Source organism: Vespa mandarinia, chromosome 1 (genome assembly GCF_050613455.1).
Source record: "Vespa mandarinia isolate Hongniang chromosome 1, ASM5061345v1, whole genome shotgun sequence".
Classification (NCBI taxonomy): Eukaryota; Metazoa; Arthropoda; class Insecta; order Hymenoptera; family Vespidae; genus Vespa; species Vespa mandarinia.
In genome coordinates, this window is record NC_140810.1 from 4,786,880 (window position 1) to 4,808,756 (window position 21,877).

General features: G+C 36.5%; 1 protein-coding gene across 8 annotated transcripts in view; it reads left to right on the forward strand.

The window, feature by feature from the left end:
• The window catches only part of LOC118444870 (neural cell adhesion molecule 2), a 194,150-nt gene that overhangs the window by 160,088 nt on the left and 12,185 nt on the right, over window positions 1–21,877 (forward strand). For 5 of the 8 annotated variants that reach the window (XM_035873581.2, XM_035873585.2, XM_085658283.1 and 2 more), the window contains 8 exons: window positions 1,192–1,336; window positions 2,717–2,847; window positions 3,734–3,893; window positions 6,618–6,917; window positions 7,262–7,558; window positions 9,417–9,659; window positions 10,175–10,332; window positions 11,954–14,182. In XM_035873581.2, coding sequence (XP_035729474.1) covers window positions 1,192–1,336; window positions 2,717–2,847; window positions 3,734–3,893; window positions 6,618–6,917; window positions 7,262–7,558; window positions 9,417–9,659; window positions 10,175–10,332; window positions 11,954–12,358 — 1,839 coding nt within the window. In that variant the 3' untranslated portion in view covers window positions 12,359–14,182. Of the gene's footprint in view, window positions 1–1,191; window positions 1,337–2,716; window positions 2,848–3,733; window positions 3,894–6,617; window positions 6,918–7,261; window positions 7,559–9,416; window positions 9,660–10,174; window positions 10,333–11,953; window positions 14,183–21,877 lie in introns of those variants that run through there. The other 3 variants (XR_014982324.1, XM_035873582.2, XM_035873583.2) reach the window with 3 other exon arrangements.

Genomic DNA, 21,877 nt, shown 5'->3' on the forward strand with positions numbered 1-21,877 from the left:
TATTTTCCTTCTTTTCTCTTGCCATTAACGTGACCTACCTCTTGAGACAGCTTTAATCGTTGTTACACTTAGAAAAATAGAAAAAAAATAAGAGATGAAACATAATACTCTTTATAAGTAACATAAATGAGATTTCGTACGAGTGATCGGTTCTTTTTCTTTTGTCTTTCTCTTTTTCTCCCATTTCTCTTCGTTATAAAGACTCGTTGATTTTTATTTCGATTAAATGACGAGAATTCGATTCGTTGTAAACTAACCCACACGTTGACCTGATCCGTCGTATCGCATCATAATATCTGACTGTAGGAACAAGTTGATAGCGATAGGGAATTATACCGATGGCACGTTCACAATCGATAGTGAGTCGAACGAAACGTGTCCGCATAGTTGGCAGAGGCAGCCAGGTGATTCGACTTTCTCGATTTATGGTCGGTCGTACGCGCGAATTTCGCTTCAATTTCAACCTGAAATTCCTATCGCGCGAATAGTAAAAGCTCGATTCGTTCGATAGATGCCAGAGATCGCGTACGATCGATAGATTTTACTTCCATTGAGCATGCGTTCGTTTCGAGTGAGAGATTTGTAAGTAAGACAACGAGGAAGGATCGATATCGTTATGGCAAAAATTCATTCGAATAATCCTACCATTTATTATTTGCTTAGTTGTATATTTATTTTCTTTTTTTTTTTTTTCTTTTTTTTTTTTGGATATCATTCTGGCAAAACAATTCTCTAATTACAGTATTAAGAGGATTACTAGATTTAGGATTACTCGCAAGAATTATTCACAAGAGGGCAAATGATAAACGCCTCCTTGGCCAACTTCGTCCGGTCATTAAGACTTATCGCCGGATTAACGCTTGGCTTATAAGCCGTGTAAAGTCCGAATCGGCCTTCCTTCCCTACGTTATCTTTCACAAAGTAATTATTCGACTTTGTTCGTTGTGCGTCGACGTATCTCATCTCTACCGGCCGTTTTTACCTTTCCCTTATCCTTCGTTTCCCTTTTTACTTCTATTTCCTTTCCTCCCACGACTTTGTTACATATCACGGATCATTGATACAAGCCCGATTTCATCACGAACTCGAGTCGATCGAGACGAAAGAATAAATTTCTTTCTTTTTTAATCGAGCAATACAAATTTCAATTTTTTTTCATTATAAACAAAAAATATATTCATTGTCTCTTAGGTATCGGCCGATGGGAATATGACAAGTTCCATCTTTACCTTCAAGCCTACCCTAGACGATCACAACAAAATATTGGCCTGTAGATCTGAGAATAACAAGGTTCATAGTGGCGTCGTCGAGGACACCTGGAAACTGAACGTTTTCTGTAAGTATTCCTAAATGCAAATATATTTCTTCAAAAGATCTCTCTCATCGGTCTAACGACGATATTAATGTCGAGCGTACGAGAAAGAAAGGAGGAAAATAAAGGGGAAAAAAAGAAAACAAAAGGAAAAAAAGGAAAAGAGAGAGAGAGAGAGAGAGAGAAGAAAGAGGGAGGAAAAAAAAAAGTAAACGAGAAGCATATTTTTCATATACTAATGGATATGAGTACGCTCGGGACAACATCTCTCGGCAAAGCAACTAACATTGCAGAAATCCGTGTTTGCGTTCGGTCGACATTTCGTCCGAGATATGTGTTTCTACGTATCTCTATATATGCTTTACCTGCAATATGCGTGTGTATAACTACACGACAGTTCTATCTATCTACGTACGTACGCACGCATAGAGACGCAAAATGTATCTAGATATCAACGAGGTAAACGAGTTAAAAGCGTTGCATGGCAGTTCGAAACGAGGTCGTCGATATAGATTACGTCGAGCTAACGGGAATGTAATCGCAATAACGAGACGTCAACGAGACCCGAAATGGAATGGCCGAGCTACAACTCGATGCGCTTCGATTTATTCGGGACTTGTCGCAATTCGTCGCGATACAAAGATCACTCGTTCGCTACAAGTAATGACGGCTTCGAGCGCTCTGTCATTCACTCTATCTACCGTTATCACGCTTTGAAAAAGAATTCTTTTAACGATAAATAAATCGTCGAACATTATCGAATCTTGATCAAAGGATAAAAAAAGGGGAAAATGCTTTTTGACGTGAAACTTAATATCTATCAAATATTAAAAATTGATTTTCTTTTTTATATATCATATAAGTATTTAGATATACTTATCGTAGAAAATATAAGGTATAATTTAATGGTTATACATGATAAAAGTTTCTGGGCTTGTGTGATTTTGCGATATCTGAAAAAAAAAGGAAAAAAAAAAGAAAAATGAAAAATAAGAAAGTTGATCTAAAAAAGAAAAATCTCGAAAAAAGTATAGATAATTGATTTAAATAGAAAACAAATCATAAGAAATTTTCTTAAGAAAACTATAAATTAAAATCTAAAAGGTATTTAAATGAAATCAAATGATGAAAAATGATAAAATAAAATGAATTTATTAAATTACAGTATCTGTTTTAATTTAATCGCGAGATTTTCCTTTGACAAAATAATTAAAGAAGAAATTTCTATTTCCTTGACATATCACATCGTACATGATATAATTACAAATTCTCGATGTAACCCTCTGTTATCTCATTATACTCTAATATGTACAAGTAGAAATGTGTAAGCAGCTTAAGACAATCACATTGACAATTACATTGAATTTTTTCTCTTTTTTTTTTTTTTTTTTTTTTTCTTTTCAGTCGTTCCTACCTTACAGTTGGAGCTTGGTACCAACATGAATCCCGACGACATAGAGGAAGGCGACGATGTCTACTTTGAATGTAAGGTTCATGCGAATCCCTGGGCTTACAAAGTCGTCTGGAAGCACAACGTAAGTCGATCCCACGGGAATTTGTTTCTATCTTATCGTATAGACCAATGCAAACGTACATACATATAAACGTATGCATAACAGTTATATAGTTCTAGAATAGAATAGACATTTAGCTCTTTACGACAAGTAAAGATTTAACAATGAACCCTTTTAACTCATTTATTTTTTCCTCTTTTTCTTTTCTTTTTTTCTTTTCTTCTTCTTTTTTTCTTTTTTTTTTCTTTTTTTTTTATATCTTCTTTTCAAAATCAAAAGAACTTCTTCATAGTTATATTTTTACATATCTTTTCTTTATACGTACGTTCGGTATACGTAATACGGTCTACATACATAATTATCCACATCATTATACTATCTTTCTCTTTGTCCTTTGCTCTTTACCATTTACCTTTTTTATTTTTTTCCTTTCTCCTTTACTCCGTCGTTATTCACTGCCTCTCTTAATCTTGAACTTCGGTTTTAACTACGCGCCTATCTATTTTCCTTTGTAATAGTCTTCACGTTCGGTTACGAAAGCTCTTCTATATGTAACTACGATCCTAGAGAAATTCTCCTAGAAAATGTAATCCTTCGTACCTTCGAGAATATGAGCGAATGAGACAAAGATAGATAGATAGTAAAGGTGAAAGGGAGAGAGAGAGAGAGAGAGAAAGCTTTGTCACGAAAATGATCTTAGTCTTCTATTCGATGTTACGCGTGCCTCCTTCGCTTTCCACTTCGTTGCATTGCTCCGACCCATTTTCTTCTCTTAGACTGTTCCATTCGTCCTCGTATCCGCTTCTGCGCTTCTTACCACGTTGCTTTTCGCGAAAAGCGTAACCTACTCTCGATACTTTTCCTCGCAGATTTCCGATCTAATCTCGATGTCAATGCTTCGTTCCAGGGCAACGTCATTCAGAACAACGCGAAGAACGGCGTGATAGTGCAACAATACGATCTCGCTCTAAGAAAAGTCAATCGTTCCCAGGCCGGAAATTACACCTGCGTCGCTAGCAACGTCGAGGGCGATGGTTATAGCAATATCGTCGAGCTCAAAATCATGTGTGAGTTTTTCTTGTTCTTTTATTTTTGTCTTTTTTTGTTTTTTCCTTTTCCCTTTCTTTTCACATTTTCTTTCTTTTCTTGCACGCGTCGCGCGAAAAATGAAAGGAAAAAAGAAAATACAATGAGAGAAAAAGAGAAAGAGAGAGAGATGAAATTACTATGGTGTCGTTTACAATTTTTCGATACATTTTAATGAAATAAAATGAAATTGTTCGAAATTTTATTAACGAACATTTAATACAATCTGTAATGATCATATTTCATTTATGTGTTCTTAACTTTCTTTTGTAATTGAAAAAATTATTTGTTACATATCTGCCGTAATATTATCGGTAACAGTTCGAATTCTACTCGAGGTCTATCTTCTTGAATATTATTAACTTTTGTTCGATAAATTTTAGTATTAATCAATTTTCAAATGAAGAAGTTAAATCGAGTGAGCACATTGGCCATAATCTTTGCGAATTTTTGACTATCCACCTACTAGGGAAGATTTCATTCAGGTGATCTTGTACATTGATTGCAAAATCGGAGAAAAACACAAAGGTACGAAAAATTCCATTGTCCATTAATTGCGACTCCAGAAAGTGTTATAACATATCGAGATAACCATTACCAATAATCGTTTTTTCTACCAACAAGAAAGGACCGTATATATTCGACTCTACGTGAAGTCCAATCAATTTTTTTTTTTTTTAACTTATCTCTTTTATCTCATAGAAACGAGAATTAGTTACGTTTTCACCAAAATGGATCGAAACTTCATGGACACCATATATGTAATCAAATAGTTTATTATTTGTAATTTAAGATTATTAGCTATTTTTTCTTATGAAGATATATGTATCGCGCCTAAAAACAGGCAATACATCGTACTTCGCTGATAATTAAAGCCCCTGTATTTAGATACATGAACTCTTCACTACATTCATATATGTACATAGGAATATTTTGCCTACTATAAGGGGTTATGTTTGGAATTAATATTGGAATTAAGGAGAGTATAAATGATCTATACCGTTAATGTTAAATTTACTAACTTTATGACCCATTTTCTCAAAAACTATTGCATACAATTTAATGAAACTTTGACAGGTCACTTATATATACATGAACTTTTTCCTTTAATTTAATTAATTTACGTATGATAGGAATTAAAATGAAATTTTTTTCATATAACTTTTTTACATCTCTCCCCACAATTTTTGGAAAATTTTATTGGAAATATACATACTATCTTTATCATTCTAGAAATATAGTATTAAGAGAATATTATAAATGAATTGTAAGAAAATAAAGAGTCAACTGTTATATAGTCTCTAATAAAAAACGAGTCATTTATTTAATAAAAGGAAGTTTTTTCAGAAATTGTAATTAAAAAGTAATTTAAATAAAAACTCGATTTTTCGGAAAAAATGGGGAAAATCGCGTGCATGTTTTAAATAGAAAATTCAACAATGATGACAATTCTACCAACGTATCAAATAAAAATACCATTATAATTAAAGATGAACTATACGATTTTGTAGATTTTCTTAATAGACCTTTTAGACATTAGTCCCGTAGTTCTTGATAATTTATATAATCAAAAAATAACCAATTAAATGAAATAATATTAAATATTTTTTCCAATCAACAAAAATAAATGGATCATTCATACATCAAATTAAATAACATATTTCAAATATTATTTTCACATAAAGAAAAAAAATTAAAAAAAAAAAAAAAAAAAACTAATAACTTTCAAGAGAAAATGGTCATTTATACTCGCCTTAAGAATTACAGACCCATCATTTTCGATTAATTTTGTAAAAATATTCATCTCTCATTTAACGAACCTATTCAATTTTCGTCTTTCATATCATACTTCTATTAGTTTTGCAAAAATTTCTTTTTCAAAATATTTTATTTTCAATATATTTTCTTTTCACAGATACATAAATATATATATATTTTTGATATATATATATATATATATATATATATATATATAGATAGATATATATGTATATATATCAAAAATAATAATTAATTATTTACGTACGCATTTCTCAAAAAAGTGAGAGAACGCGTTAGCGAGAGTCACTAACGTACAATGTTGGCCGCAAGCGGTAAAGTCACCCAGTCGAAAAGTCGTTACGGTTATTCGTTAAAAACACGATGACGAGCGGTGAATTCGCGAATGGTAGGTGGAAGAAAGGAAGGAAAAACAAAAAAAAAAAAAAAAAAAAGAACAACAAAAAAAAAGAAATAAAGCGATCGCGAGAGCAAACCGACCAACTCTCGAAAGCCCGTCCTGCTGGCTGCCGTACGTACACGAAAAATGGCAAAACTATTGGAACGAGCCGGGGAATAACGCCCATCGATCTTCCCTTCGAAAACGCGCGAAAGCGTGGTCACTCGGCCACGCGTCGTCCTTTTCGCAGTTTTAATAAATGCGCGTAAACTGTACTCGCAGTGGTCCCTCTTTAACGTATCGCGTCTCGATTTTTCTTTCGGCTCTTTTCCAAGGACAATACATGGTAGTGTCTGACAGTAAAATAGAAGAAGAGTCGAAAAAAAAAAAAAAGAAAAGGAAAAAGAAAAAAAAAAGAAAAAAAAAGAAAAAAAGAGAGGGGGTAAAAAGGAACGTAGAAAGGGAAAAAAAGGAACGTAGAAAGGGAAAAAATGTCAGAAGAAAGGAAATATGGTGAGGCGGGGGATTTGGTTTTTTCTTTTCGCAGACAAGCCAATCTGCGTGGCCGAACAAAAGCGCATATATGGAGTGGCACGTCACGAGGACGCCGGGGTGGTCTGCAGGGTCGAAGCGTATCCACCTCCCGAAAGCTTTCGGTGGGCCTTCAACAATACCGAGGAGATGGTCGACGTGCCCCAGGCGCGTTACAAGAACTCCACTCGACACAGCCAAAGCGTCCTCACATACAGACCGGTCACGGAAATGGACTATGGCACTGTGCTTTGTTGGGCAAGCAACACTGCCGGCCAGCAGAAGAATGCTTGCATATTTCACATCATACCCGCGGGTACGTACATTCCTACCTAACTCATATACGTACTTACATAAGTGTGCATCATGCTCAGCCCCTATCTTCTCGAGCCACTCGTAAGACGAATCTACAGTTTCACGAGGAAAAGTTATGGCAACACTCGAAATGTTCGCTCGTTCGCGAAACCTCGCGGCAAAGCGTCACGTTCCGCGGAGATTATTCCAAAGAAAGTTTACTTTTAAATATCGCACGTTTTTCTTTTTTTCATAATCTCCCTCGAGTCCATATGAAAAATTTACTTATCGTTCATTTCCATTTATCGTTAATATTATAATATAGGAATAAAGAAATATTTAATCATTTTCCTTTCTGATCATCAGGAAAACCAGAATCTCCTTACAATTGCACGCTGACCAATCAAACAACCCAATCACTTTCGGTGGAATGCACCGCCGGTTTCGATGGTGGTCAACCGCAACATTTCTTTCTAGAGGTGTTCGATCAAGAAACGGGTATTCTACAAGCGAATGTTACCAGGGATAACCCTCAATTTACTGTACAAGGGTTGGAACCGGGCAAAGTTCTTAACATGATATTGTACGCCGTGAATGCGAAAGGAAGGAGCGAACTGATCTTGCTCGAAGGTTTTACTTTAAAAGTGGCCGAGAAGCAGACCGGTAAGTTACTTCGGAAGCTTTTGCTATTAACATTAGAGACCTTAATCGAGAGATAATGAGTAAGGAGTTTTGAATAGGACTCGTTGTAGGAAAATTGAGCAGCTTAACGACGAGTAATGAAATTTCTTTGAACGAGATTCTACCAGAGAAAGAGATAAAGACTAGTAAAGATAGAGAGAACAAGACAGAGAGAGAAAGAGAGAGAGAGAGAGAGAGAAAGAGAGAGAGAGAGAGAGAGAGAGTGAGAGATAGAAATTGTAGAAGGTTTTACGAGAAACAACTATAATCGGTTGCAAAATCGAACACAATTTACATGTAGACCAAGTTCTAAGTACTTGAGAAAATAGAGCACCGAGTCGATCTCTTGCTTGCATTCATCCAGTGGATTACCGGCCAGTGGAATTCTCGTCGTCGGTGTACAAATCTAAGCTACATAGGCTATACGAACTATAGTACGAGCGAGGATCCACTGCCGGCGGATATACTCGGTAGCTCGTATATATCGGCTCCGAGACGAATTTACAAGTGAAATTGCTCTCGGTCAGTTTCCCGAGCGTCGAGATGCGATTCAGCCAAGTGCCTGAGAGACTGTACGCGCGTGCGCATACTCGCACGAGCCAGTTTCCTCGCACCTTTATCCATAGACACCTTTATGATATCGCATCGATATATTCATGACTCTCGATGTTCTCTCTGTCTATCTTCGATTAGATATCTATACTTGTATATACGTGAATATATATATATATATATATATATATATATATATATATATATACTTAAACCCAAGAGAACCATTCAAAAATCGATCAATTTTATGCGAGCGTGCACAAAAGTTGAGGATAAAACTTTAATAAAATTTCCTAACTGTCGACATCAAGTCATACAAAATTTCGCATTATTCCGCTTGATAAAATATCTTAAACGAAAATATATATCTTTTAGCATCATCTTCCTTTATCATGTATATGTATATATTCTTCTTTCTTTTTTTTTCTTTTTTCTTTTTCTTTCTCTTTTTCTTTATTTTTTCCATCCTCTCCCCTTTATCTTTTTATTTTTTTTAATCCAATAAAGAACTACAAATTTGATTACATCGTCATTTAATAACTTTAGCAAAATCTTCGCTCCGGGGGATTCGTTAAACTGGAAAAATTTAACGATCGATCGATCGTACCCGAAACCTTAAGAATCTTCAAATATATTTCTTTTTTCTGGTTCACCCTCGTAGATGTACGTAAAGTGTGGAATACCTCGTAACTATCTTATTATCGCTTCGATCGTTACGGCTTAATGCGTCGTATCGTTATCGTATTCTCGCTCTTCGTGAAAAGATCCTATTAAAAAGGCCGCACTTTTAAGGAAAAATGAAAAAAAGAAAAAAAAAAAAAAAAAAAGAAAAGAAAGAAAAAAGAAAAAATGAAAGTATGATCGCGAACGAATCTACAGTTAACCTAGAGTTTTTGAACACCGATTAAGAATCATCGATAATAAACGAGACGAAACGAGATGATTGACCTCTTAACTTACGATTTCATTAAAATTCATTGTCTATTTAATTTTGTTAAAGACGTTGATCGCCGTTAATAGTGTCCCTAATTTGTTAATTAAAACTCGTTAAGTAATACGTTCGAATAAGCTTAAGCCGTCGTTGTACGTTTTAAAAAATAAAATGGCACAATGCTCGCATTAATGAACGTACAAATATTTAGATCGAAACAAATTAGAAAAAAAAAAACAAAAAAAAAACAAAAACAAAAAACAAAAAACAAAAAACAAAAAAACAGGAAAAAGAAAAAAGTATATCTGTAAGAATTAAATCGTAAGAATTTCCAAAGACGTACTTGCACGAGAGCAGTGCGCGTTTTGTTTACAGGTACTCCGGTGCCGTTCGAAATAACACCTCTGTTAGCTGGTCTTATCGGTGTAGTTAGTGCCATGCTTTTAGTTACCGGGACAATTTTAGCAGCACTCAAAGTACGAAGCGAGAGACGAGCTCAGAGACCAGGTGATTTGCCCTTGAAAAAAGCTACAGCACCCAGTTCCGAGGATCTTTACGATGCAGATGATAGAAATCCAGACGTTGTGCCAACTAATAAAGGTATGCATATATGTATGTCTTCTTTAACTATGTCTCTATTTATATGCGTGTTTATGTACATACGTAAGTACCTATATTTTGCTTAGGCAAATAATATTCGTAGATCGATCGATAATCGGTATATATCGAATCATAAAGTGCTTACTCGTTCTACGTGCACGGATTTTCTAGTACATCTAACTAGTACATCATTTATTTGATACATCGTACGCATAGCTTATATCCTAACTTCCTAAATCATAAGCTATATATGGACTTCCAGAGCTCATTATAGTTTCTCGGTAATAGATTTATATCGAAGAGGAAAGCTTGAACTTTAGATCATTATGGCTTTCTAGAGGATTATAGTTTTCAACAAATAATGTAAAAAAGGAATAAGTAGAACATATGTTTTATGACATAATCAATATTAACAATGAAAATGAAGATGGTTCGCTATCTTCGATCTACTAAGGATATTTTATATATAATAAAGAGATTAAAAATGAGACATTGTTATCTAATTGGAATAAAAGATTCAGATTATCAATTGACTGGATCAACCTCGGGTACGCCATTGGCAACGCAAGATACACCGGATGGTTTACCACCGTCTTCACTTCCAACGCAACAGAACAATCATCTTCAAGGACTTACCGGTTACAACGAATACAACAATTATCCAACCTTACCGGTAATTATTGTTAAAAATATTTTCCTACTCAATAACGTAAACGATATTTTATTACAATATTAAACAATTATATACAATCTTTACAATCTAGATTTTACCTTTTAAAAATCTTAATATTTCGAAATTCTCGAGAGCGACGTCCTCTCTAGTCGAGTTTCCATTGAAGACACAAATATCCCGATATTTTCTATTAAAATCTTTTCAGTGTCTAAAAATGATCTATCCACTTCGCATTTGTGTAAAGAAATAACTTTAGGCCATTAAAAGATAATAATTAATTGACTATTAAAATACGATTCGAGCTTTTAGTTAATTAGTTGAAATAAACGCAAAAAAAAAAAAAAGTTAGTAAGAGAATATAATATATTAGTAAATTATATTAGTAAGAGAATATAAAAGTATTCATATACTCACGATAATACATATCAGTAACGATCGATAAGTATCTTTTTCAAAAAATAAACATTTTAAAAATGAAGTTTCTCTTAATAAAAGCAGAGCCCTCGAATGTGAATCTTTCTTTCCAAAAAGAGAGAGAGAGAGAGAGAGAGAGAGATGAATAATGATCACTTATATCGAAAATACGAAATTGAATATTCTAAAAACGAAATTCGTAGTTTTTGTATATATCACGACTTAACTAAATTTTATTCGATCCTCCAAAAATCCGGTTCGTTACCTTTCGTTTATTTTTTCTTATTGCCAACTAATCGATCCTAACTTTCCTCTTCCAATTTCGCGGCAAATTAATCGTGGCGAGCGTCTACGATATGGATTACAAAAAAAAAAAAGAATCGAAAGAGAAAGAAAGAGAGAGAGAGAGAGAGAGAGAGAGAGAGAGAGAGAGAGATGAAATTCCATAGACGAAAACTTTGATTATGCTTCGATAATTTCCTTGTTTTGTTCGTATCGACCGACCTTCTCCATTTTCCATTGGGCGCTCGAATTTCTTGCTTATTCGGGATGAGAACGAACGAACAAACTCTAGCAAGCCGTTCCGCTAGGTAGGTTGGTAGGTAGCTGCTTCGAGAAGAATTCCAGAAGTCTGGAATTTCGAAAGTGGACGCTCATTAGCAGGAAAGTTTCTCTTCTTTGCTTCGAATCCAAGTCCTTGGCGGAACTGTCGAAAATAATCGTATCTTTCGGGGATTATCATGGCGGACTTCGGATGAACTTTCGAGAAAATACTATCATCTATAAGAGAAAAAGAAAAAGGGGAAAGAGGAAAAAAAAAAAGAAAGAAAAAAGAAAAAGGATAAAGAAAGTAATCATTGGTAGACGTTTGAAGGTAAAGTGCAGATATACGTATTCTCGCGCTCGACTTTCTTTTTCTCTCACGGTTATTTAAATTATTCCCGATCTTTATCTTTTTTCCCGTACGTATAAATGGGATCGTTCTTTTTCCATTCCTTTTCATTATATTATATTATCTAACATTTTTAAATAAATGAGATAATCGGATAATTGTGTAATGCGATACCGTATGAAAAAATTTTCTTTTACCCGTAAGAAATTGATTATTAAGAAGAGTAAAGATAACGAAAAGACGATAAGATAAATTAGAGATTTAATTTGTAATTTATATCTATATTTATATTTATATTTATATTTATATTTATAGTTATCCGGGGAAGTGACGTATGCAGAACTTTGCTTGGCGAGGCCAACTACCCTATCGACTTTGGGAACAGACACGAAGCTAGCGAATTTAGGAAGCGTTACCGGTCTCGGAGGTCTTCAGGGATATGGAAGCGGTGTTATCGTTGGCGGAAAGTCGTACGCAAAGGAGGCCACGGTATACGCTTGCATAGACCACAGCGCGAGGCCACCGAAAATAGACACGGTGAAGAGTACATCTTCATGCGGTAGTACGCCGCTCTCGACGATGAGCGGACTTCTGCATGATTCGACGGTGACCGGAATGACTGGTATCACCGGATTGACCGGTACTACGAGCAAGCATCCGGCAAGGGAAGTCGTCACCGTTCGCACGCCACTTATTTCGAGCCAGGAAAGCTGCGTATAGGGACGCGATTCCGACGCGCTCGGCGTTAACGAATATTACGTCTGATATGGCCGCGTCGCATCCCACGCCAATGAGTCTCCTCCGAACCAGGAGCCGTTCAAATACATACCGCAAATTGCTACAACAGGTATGCCAGTAGCCAACCACACGACACATCTTCTTATATTCTTATTAGTTACATTCTTTCTCCGTGCGTCGCCTAAAATTCATTCCCAGCTCTTTCTTAACAGAGAACGTTTTTATCCCCATCCGATCTTTCCCTTTCCATTCTTCTTCTGATTCTAATATCTTCGGCATTATGACAATGACGACGACGACGACGACGACAATGACGACGATAATGACGACGATGATGACAAAAGACAAATCTATTTCACGTTACATCGATCCCAAGATTCTTTGATAATCTTGCGTGCCTAATGTACACGCCTATTAGCATAGGTACATACTTATGTCTCTTTGCCTAAATTAATTAATTAAAAAAAAAAAAGAAAAAAAAAAAAAAAAAATAACGAGATATAAATGCTATGGAGAAATGTTGATAAGAAGATGATTTTTAGATCGGCTTCTCGTACAATTTTCACGAGAGATCAAAGCCTATTTTTTGCGCGACTCGATATGCTTTTTTCGTTTTCGCCGCAACAACGAGGTCGATGACGACAACGACGACAACGACGACGACGACGACTTAGACTGTTACAACTATGACTATGACTACGACTACGACTACGATGATTAAAATGACGATCGTCGCCCTTCATTGGACGCGGAAAAAACGCGATATTTGAAATTTGCGGACGGACGTGCTGTCCTATCGACTGATGACGAACGCGCACAACGTCGAAACTGGCACGGAAGCGACGCGGTCGTTCGCACGATAGATACCTATATATGTATGTATCTATATAAATGGTATATGCAGAGATGAATTTTCTTATTTGGAACATTTTGCGATCGGTAAAACTCGGCGCCGTATGTTACGACGTGTATCGTACGCACGAACGTTAACGGGTGTCCATTATCGTACGAATCTATCAATCTTTTTCCGCGTATATCCAAACGCGAATTTTGTAAATACCTTGTACATAACGATGCGACGAGTGAGGGGATGAAAGAAAAGTTTAATTGTATGACGAATAACAAAGACAGAGACGAAGGACTGTCGTCGATATGGTTCTCTTCGCGACAAGACAAATATGGACGAATGTAATAACACGTCGCGATCCGATGCAAATTGGTACGTTGGAAATTTTTCCATGACAATAATTTCTTTTCGTCGATCACTCTTAACACATTGTCCAACTCATATCCGCATGTTTCTACGCGTTTCTCAATGCCGCTCGTTACGTTTACTCCGATCGACTTATTCCTCGATCGATCATTAAATTTTTACACACTCGAATCTCAATCGACTTCGTTAGATAAAAAAAGAAAAATAAGAAAAAAAAAAGGAGAAAAGAAAAAAGAAAAAGGAAAACGAAAAAAAAAAAGAAAAGAAGAAAGAAAAGGTAAGAAAGATTTGCTCTTTCACCGACTCTCTCGACTGCTCGCGACTGAATTACGTCAATGTACACAAACGATATTCGTATAGTGCGAAAAGGACGTCGAAACGAGGACAAGTTCCTTCGTTTTATTCACCTTTATCCATTGTAATATATATTCTCCTCCGATGTACAGCGCCGATATTTTTTCAAAGTGCGCGTAAGCGATACCTCCGCGCGATGTGAATTGAGCAAAGAGGCGATAATTACGGAAAGAAAACGAGTGTATAATTAATAAACGTTCGAAGTAAATTTAAGCAGAGCAAATATAAAGATATATTATATATATATAAATATAAATATAAATAAATATATATATATATATATATATATGTATATATATATATATATGTATGTATGTACATGTATGTACGAATGTGCGCGCGTGCGTGTGTGTGTGCGTGTATGCGAGTATGCATGTATACATGAAAAGCAGATGCGAAATTATATTATCGGTGGAGTGCCGATCCTTCCGACGTATAATTCAAAATACGTGTACTGCTGGCATTGAAGATTAAGTGAAACATCGATTTTACTTAAAAGCTCGTTTCATATAATAATCATGTTATTCTCATTTTCTTTCCATCTCGAAGTTTCACCGAAATAATCGGAGAGATATGCGATTATTGATTCATTGAATTATTTTGTCCAACTATTCATCAGGATAATCGGTGCTCCACTATATACATATATATATTTATTCCACGTGCGTGCGAATGCACGAAAGACTATCGAGATATTTGCGAACGAGTACGAGCCAGTACGAAGGCAACAAAGTATAACGAGTTTATCTTCGCCAGTTTTTATATTTTTCATTCGACATCGATATCTCGTAATTTTTTTCCGTCGGCCTCTTTTTAATGATAATATCATCGTACGCTTACTGCAAAGCTTCGAACTTTTAAATACGTCTATCTTTAGAATTCGATTAGTTCGATTAATTCGAGTTTGAATTCTTCGAATAGTTTCTATCGACTCGTCCGAAGAATCGATCTCGTTATTTCTTTTTTTTTTTTTTCTTTCTTTTCTTTTCTTTTCTTTTCTTTTCCCCCAATAGATAAATCATTTAACATGTATCATTATCGCTATGCACAATATGGAAAGGGAACAAGGCGAAAATATTTTTCATCGTAATTTGTCACAAACATTTCAATATTTTTGGTTTACCGCGATAGATCGTAGGAACAAGAAGGAAACCGATGAATATGCAATGTAATGCGGAGTCAGTGTGCATACAGTTTAAAAGGGATCAAGAAAATACACGAGATGACAACCTACCCACGTACATCACTAAATTTCGTTTCATTGCCTTTTATCTGGGAATAATTTTAATACTAAAATATTATTCCTCTTAACGTTCAAAAAACACTTTGAATATTCCGGACTCCTTTATCGTTGTTCGGACTATGAAAAGGAAACGCTGAATATGCAATTCAAAGAAAGCCGATGTGTACGTCTGCATGCGCGCTTGCGAAAAATATAGAGGGAGAAAAGGAAAAAGATAGAACGAGATACATAAAGAGAAAGAAAAAAGAGAGAAAGAGAGACGGAGAGAGAGAGAGAGAGAGAGAGAGAGAGAGAGAGAGAGAGAGAGAGATAACGAGAGAGAGAGAGAGAGAGAGAGAGAAAGAGAGAAACTAAGGTAAAGATCGAAAGATTGCTACGTGTAAAAATGATTTTAAATGACGTTACACTTACATAGGTATATGCATACTGCACGTTTAAATACATATAGTTAAACTAGATATTGAACATTAGATTTAAAAATAATTACTATGCGCTGTTAGTCCCTGTGAAAATGGCTGGGAATTATTAAAGGTCGAAGAGATATGAGAAACTCGGCCGCTAACGTCCCAACTATATTTCTCGGAGTTGAAAGTTCCAGAAATAGAGTCACTAGGTCGGCGAAGCCAGGCTTCATTCGCTTTTTCATCTCATCAATGTACTCAACGAGAGATTGATTTCAAAAGAGATCACCGGTCCTGAACAGCCGTAACCCATTTGCCAAATCATTTTGGATTTAAAGGTCAATTTCGAAGAACGCTTATGAATTTTTACGTAAATACCTATGAATATGTGGCATACTGCACAAAATCGTAACTCGCGGAATCGTAAAAAAAAAAGTGACAATACTTATCTGACAGTTATTGATACAGGCGGATAATTGTGTTTCTTCTCTCTTCGTCCGTCTCTTTATCTTTCTATCTCTCTCTCTCTCTCTCTCTCGTTTTCCTTTTTTTTTTCTTTTCTTTCTGTCTATCTCCTTTTTGTTTTTGCGCGAATTCGCGTTATGAATGCGATCATTTGTGTCCTTCAGTTTTTGTTCCTGCGTTTCTAGGATTTATACGAATCGAAAGAGATCCTATAATATGTTACACTTTTTTGTAACATCCACGGACGAGTATTATTATTCTCTCTAACAAACTACATTTCCACGGAGCGTGTTTGTCACGATGTTATCATTACTATTATTCATCCTTATCGTATGTCACACACTGTCGTCCTTAAATTAATAATTTTTCTACGCGAAAGCTGTGCGCAACGGCATAGATTTTTTATATAATTATACGTCAAAGTTCGTCTACGAAGCGAAGACGCGTGCATGAGTGCGTGAGTGTATGTGTGAGAAAGAGAGAGAGAGAAAGAGAGAGAGAGAAAGAGAGAGAGAGAGAGAGAGAGAGAGAGAGAAAGAGAGAGATAACTGGTAAAAGAAGAAAAATAAAAAAAAAATAGTCGTTCGAAACGTGTGTCCACGCACGAAATTTTGCGCTTCCGTTTACGTTTCCCAATGTCCGAATTGAACTCTCGACGAGTGAAACGTACGTGCGCTGAAAATTGAAATTACGACGACCATATTATGTGTATTTACAATAATTATAGATCTCTCTCTATAAATATATACACATCAGCATAATCCGAATAAACGTGTTGATATGAAAAGCCATGTTGATCATCGCGGTTTAGCTATCGGCCGCTTTTGCAATGACGGATATATCAAACATGCTTTTAATTTTGTCTATATAGAACACTTTAATTAATTTCCAGTTATTTCAGTAGTTTGATCCTAAAATGCAAAATCGGCCGTTGGCTTAACATACCTTATTTCTTTTTACCTATACTCACAGCTTTAACTTTTCACATAATGCCTATTTGAAGGCTAAATATTTTTTATTACGTCTAGAGCTGCAAATACGCGGACGGCTATCGCAGGACAACACACATCGGTAGGTAAGTATATTCTTACGACGTGGGGGATCTTTTTATGAGTTGCGAAAGGAGGACGGGTAGAATAATGTCTCTATTTTGCCTACGATCGCAATTGGCAACGCAAGCCGATCAATGAAAACACCTGGAACATTCTACGAAATCGAAGTAATGTAGAGAGAAAGAATATTGAAAGAGGGAAAGTACTGTCGATACACTGTGTAAGGTCGTTGCACCGATCCGTGCACGGACAAGAAATTGTAGAAGAAATAATATAAAGAGGAGGTACGGTCAAACGAGGCTATTTGAAGCGTTCATGGTTAGAAGTGTAAGGCGATATGAATATGGGAAAGGGCACTGTTATGGAAATGTGGATTTTTAAAAGAACCACGAGAGAAAATACGGGAGACGATAGTAGGCGAACGAGAAGGAGGGAAGGTACGAAAAAGGGCGTACTTTTAGAGACTTGTGAATTTTTCACAAGGATAATACGGCTCAGGGTAGATCCTGCTATTAGGCGAAAGGAAGGACAAATTTTCTTTTCTTCTCGACGCTATACGCGGCAAACGAAACGATTCAGGTCGAAAGGGAAGACGGTAAAGCTTTACCTCGACCTTTACTTATACCATTGTCCTTACGTATACCATATCCATCTGTCAACCTTCGTCGATGTTAAAAAAGCAAAGCAAAAGGAATATATCGTGAACATACTTTTTATTTTTCTCTCTCCTTACTAACCCCACTCTAACCTTCGCACCACCCCCATAATCGTTCAATTTATATAGCGCTAAGTGGAGCCGCTTCTTCCCCGTCCGATCACCATTACTCAAAGTAAGCGAAGGAGCTTTTTCTTTTAGTGCCAAAGCAGATATCGATAGGTAGAACCTTCCTTCGGGTAATTAAGTGCTTTCCAACCATTAGTCAAGCTAAAACCTCCCTCGCGCTCGATCCTCGATAACGAAGACGGCAGCACTCGTGATCTAATCGTACTTTAATTACACAGAATTCGAGTAACAATTGAAGCCGTTTCATACTACTGACTGACTAACTAGATATATCTTAGGAGTCTTCTATTTCCTCTCTGTATCGCGAAAGCAATAAAACAATGATTATATATAATACAAAGCAATTCGAAAATTACAAGAAATAAACTACAATGAACGAATATAAAAGAACGTATGTATTTACGTAACTACACGTTTTCGTTATCCGTCACCATCAACCTTCTCCTTCTTCTCGTTATAAGTGGATTCGTGAAAATCAAACTTTTTCCAAGATAATGATAAATCGATCGACCCTACGATAAATTATCGTTGAAAGTTAGCCGCCAACGAGAACGAGAGGATGACGGGACGGACCGATGACTCTCTTTGGGACCTCTTTCTCTTCGTAGCCTAAAACCGTCGTTCCGGTTCCGTCGATAATGTTAATAAATTCAAGAGAATTCGGCCGAGCTCGTAGCTACGATGAAATACGTCGGAGAAATTTGCGTGAACGAGATATCGATCCGTCGAGCATCGAACAGTCTTTTCATGCCAGTCAGTCGGCCGACTGCTGCGCCAGCGAAGGTCCGCTTCGCTCTTCGGATACGCATCGCAGCGTACCACCGATGACGCCTAATTGCATAAATAATTCAACGGACACGGCCGCTGCAGTTATAGTTATTGTCCGGGTATAACGAAGCGTCAGACTGTTATTCATCGGTTAGCTCGTTAGTTCGAGCGGATCCTCTCGAAAACTTTAACCACTCGATTTTTCTCACCTTCGAACGATCGTAAAACGTTCCTAAAAGAAAATCAAATTATTTTCTCATCGATCATGAAAATTTTTCTTACCCTAGAAAACTTTGAAATCCTCGTGACTGCCAATACTATCATAGGTATATAATTCTCGAATCGAAAATAATTTCGTATATATTCGAGTATAATAGACGTTAAGATCGGAGTCAAGGAGTTTTACCGACTTATTCACGGATAGAATTTATCTTACTCCATCGAGTTTGGAAAGATCGACTCAAGAGTATTTTCAAGTACCCTCTTGTCTACGGAGACGAGAAGTTTCTGCTCGTGACGTCCCTTAAACGTTTCAGATGAGCTTTCAGGGACGAGACGTCATACGAGTAATCGCTCGTCTCTTAGTTATCGTCGAAAACGTTTATCGAGAAGACTATTTATTTCTTTGACGCCGTCGTCGCCCTAACGTCGTATTCGTCTTATCTCTCGTATAATAACCTATCGAGAAATTACCATCTTTGTTCCAAGGACTTTGGAAGAAAGAAAGAAAGAAAAAAAAAAGAAAAAAAAAAAAAGAAAAGAAAGAAAAGAAAAATTGATGACGAAATAAAGACACCCGTGTCGAGGAGACACATGAGTTAGGAGCAATGGATGGAGAGATTGGTGGAAAGGTATAATTCGTGGAAACATTAACAGAAGGAGGATAAAGTAAGAGTGGCTTTTTTTTTCAAAAACTTTTTCAGGACGCTGTACGTAATGGCTGAAGTGGAGGACAAATTTTCTCTGGAGTATTTCGCGGGTCACGATACATGACACTGGACGTGACCCATTACCGTACAACGTATTTATTCTTCGTGAACCAGGAAATGGAGTATTAGTGAGAATAGTAGGGGACAGGTAGACAAGGAAACAGAGAGAACAATGTAGAAAGTAGGAACACGAAGGTAAAAATGGACGACAAGCCTTGGAGTACGAAGTCGAATAGGCACGGTCATACGTGGTTACGCGTACTACATACATACATACATACATATATACATACATATATATATATATATACATTAATACATACATACGTTGACGCTATGGTACTTTATAATTCCATTAGACTAACTACTTCCCGACTGTTTTTCAACTACGAAAGTACACGAAACAAGGTAGGACGATTTTAAAATATTCGACTATGGCTTTCGCTTTGGCTACACTTTTTAGTTCACCTTGCGTTACTTTACGTTAACTATGCTCATCGAGCAAACTATAATAACAGTAAAAAGGGAATAAGGGATACGACTACGAAAATTCACGATCGATAAAACTTTGGGGATCTTTACTCTCGCACATAACCGCTTAAATCGGCATGAAAGCGCTGATAACCGTAAGCGCGAGTATCATGTGCGTATAGCAAAATGGAGCAAGGTAAAATACAATCTGCAAAGTGATCGAACGGTATAGATTCATTGAGGATAAAAGGTGAGTGGATAGAAATATGCGGTTTTGTGGGAATTCGAAACCAACGAAGAGAATTCTAAAATGCTCTTCTCTACGCTATTCTAGAACTGGTTCGTCTATCTGGACGATTGTTTTCCACTTGGCTTTACCGTGCAACTTCCATTTCCCGGAGCAGGCTTCTTCGCACGAAAGCATCTTTAGTGCCAGACCAAAAAGTGTTTCGATTTTTCTCAAGAATTTTTCTGCGAGATAAACTCGAAACAATGTCACTTCAAGCTTTTTCTCTTCTTTCGAAACTTCTATCGATCGAAAAGCTTTTCTTTCACATTTTTTTCTTACGATCACCTTTACTTTTCCTTTTCAAACAAGGAGGAATAAGTATTTTCAAAAATTCAAGATAATAGATATTACAGAGAGAAAAGAAAGAAAGAAAGAAAAAATGAAGATGAAAAATAACAATAAAAACGTAATAACGCTTTAGTATTATTAATAACTAATATATAAACGAAAGAAAAAATCGAATCATTCGGAATCAATTGGAATCAATCATATCAAACGCGTAACATATCGTTCGATTTCGATGATTGGACATACATATATATACATATATATATATATATGTATTTTACATAACTTGCGTTAACTTATATATAACATCTAACAACGTGCGTTTATATTCGCACGTAGAAAATCATTTACATGGGACGACTGGCTTGGCACGTCTGAAAAGAGACGACGAGTCAACGGAAGCGAGAGTATGGAGGATGTAAAGATCGATTCGGTTGGTCCGTGCCTCGGAAAAACAGCGTTTTCTTTCGTCTCTCTTTCTCGCCCAAGGCCATAATCCCTTTCCTAACGGACGAAAGGTAGAGAATCGCTTTCAGAGAGTATCATTCTATGTTCTTTCTCGACGAGGACGAAGACGGTCTTATTATTAAGTACTCGCATTGTTCCGCTCTAGTCGTCTCGTTTTATACAGCGAAATCGTAGTACATCTTCGAAGGCTTCTACCCGCTAAATGCTTACATTCATCGTAAAATTTTAACGGTGCAAAAGGTACGAATAAAAAGAAGAAATACGAGAGGGAAACAAGATGATTTTATCGTTCACCAACGCTTTCTCTCTCTCTCTCTCTCTCTCTCTCTCTCTCTCTCTCGCTCTCTCGCTCTCTCGCTCTCTCGCTCTCTCTTCTATCCTTCGCATAGAAGCTAGCATGAAAAATCTAACTTCTCTTCTCGTTTCCTCTCTCTTTCTTTCTCTCTCTCTCTCTCTCTCTCTCTCTCTCTTTCTCTCTTTCCCTCTCCCTCCCTCCCTTTTCATTTCTATTCCCTCTTCTTCACCCCTTCCGTTTACGAGAGCTCGAAGCAGCTTGGTATTTGCGCGAGGCAGCCCGTGCGACTCTCGTGTCGTTTCCTCTGACAAGTTATCGTGGCTAGAACCTGCGAACGACGTCTCTCGAAAGGTATCGGTTATTTTGAAGGGATAAATCCTATTTCTCGAGGCGTACTGACCCACCTTCCTATACCCGTTTTCTCCTCGTTTTACCCGATTTACTTGTAATCTTCGCCGTATCGAACTCCACAGGACTGTTG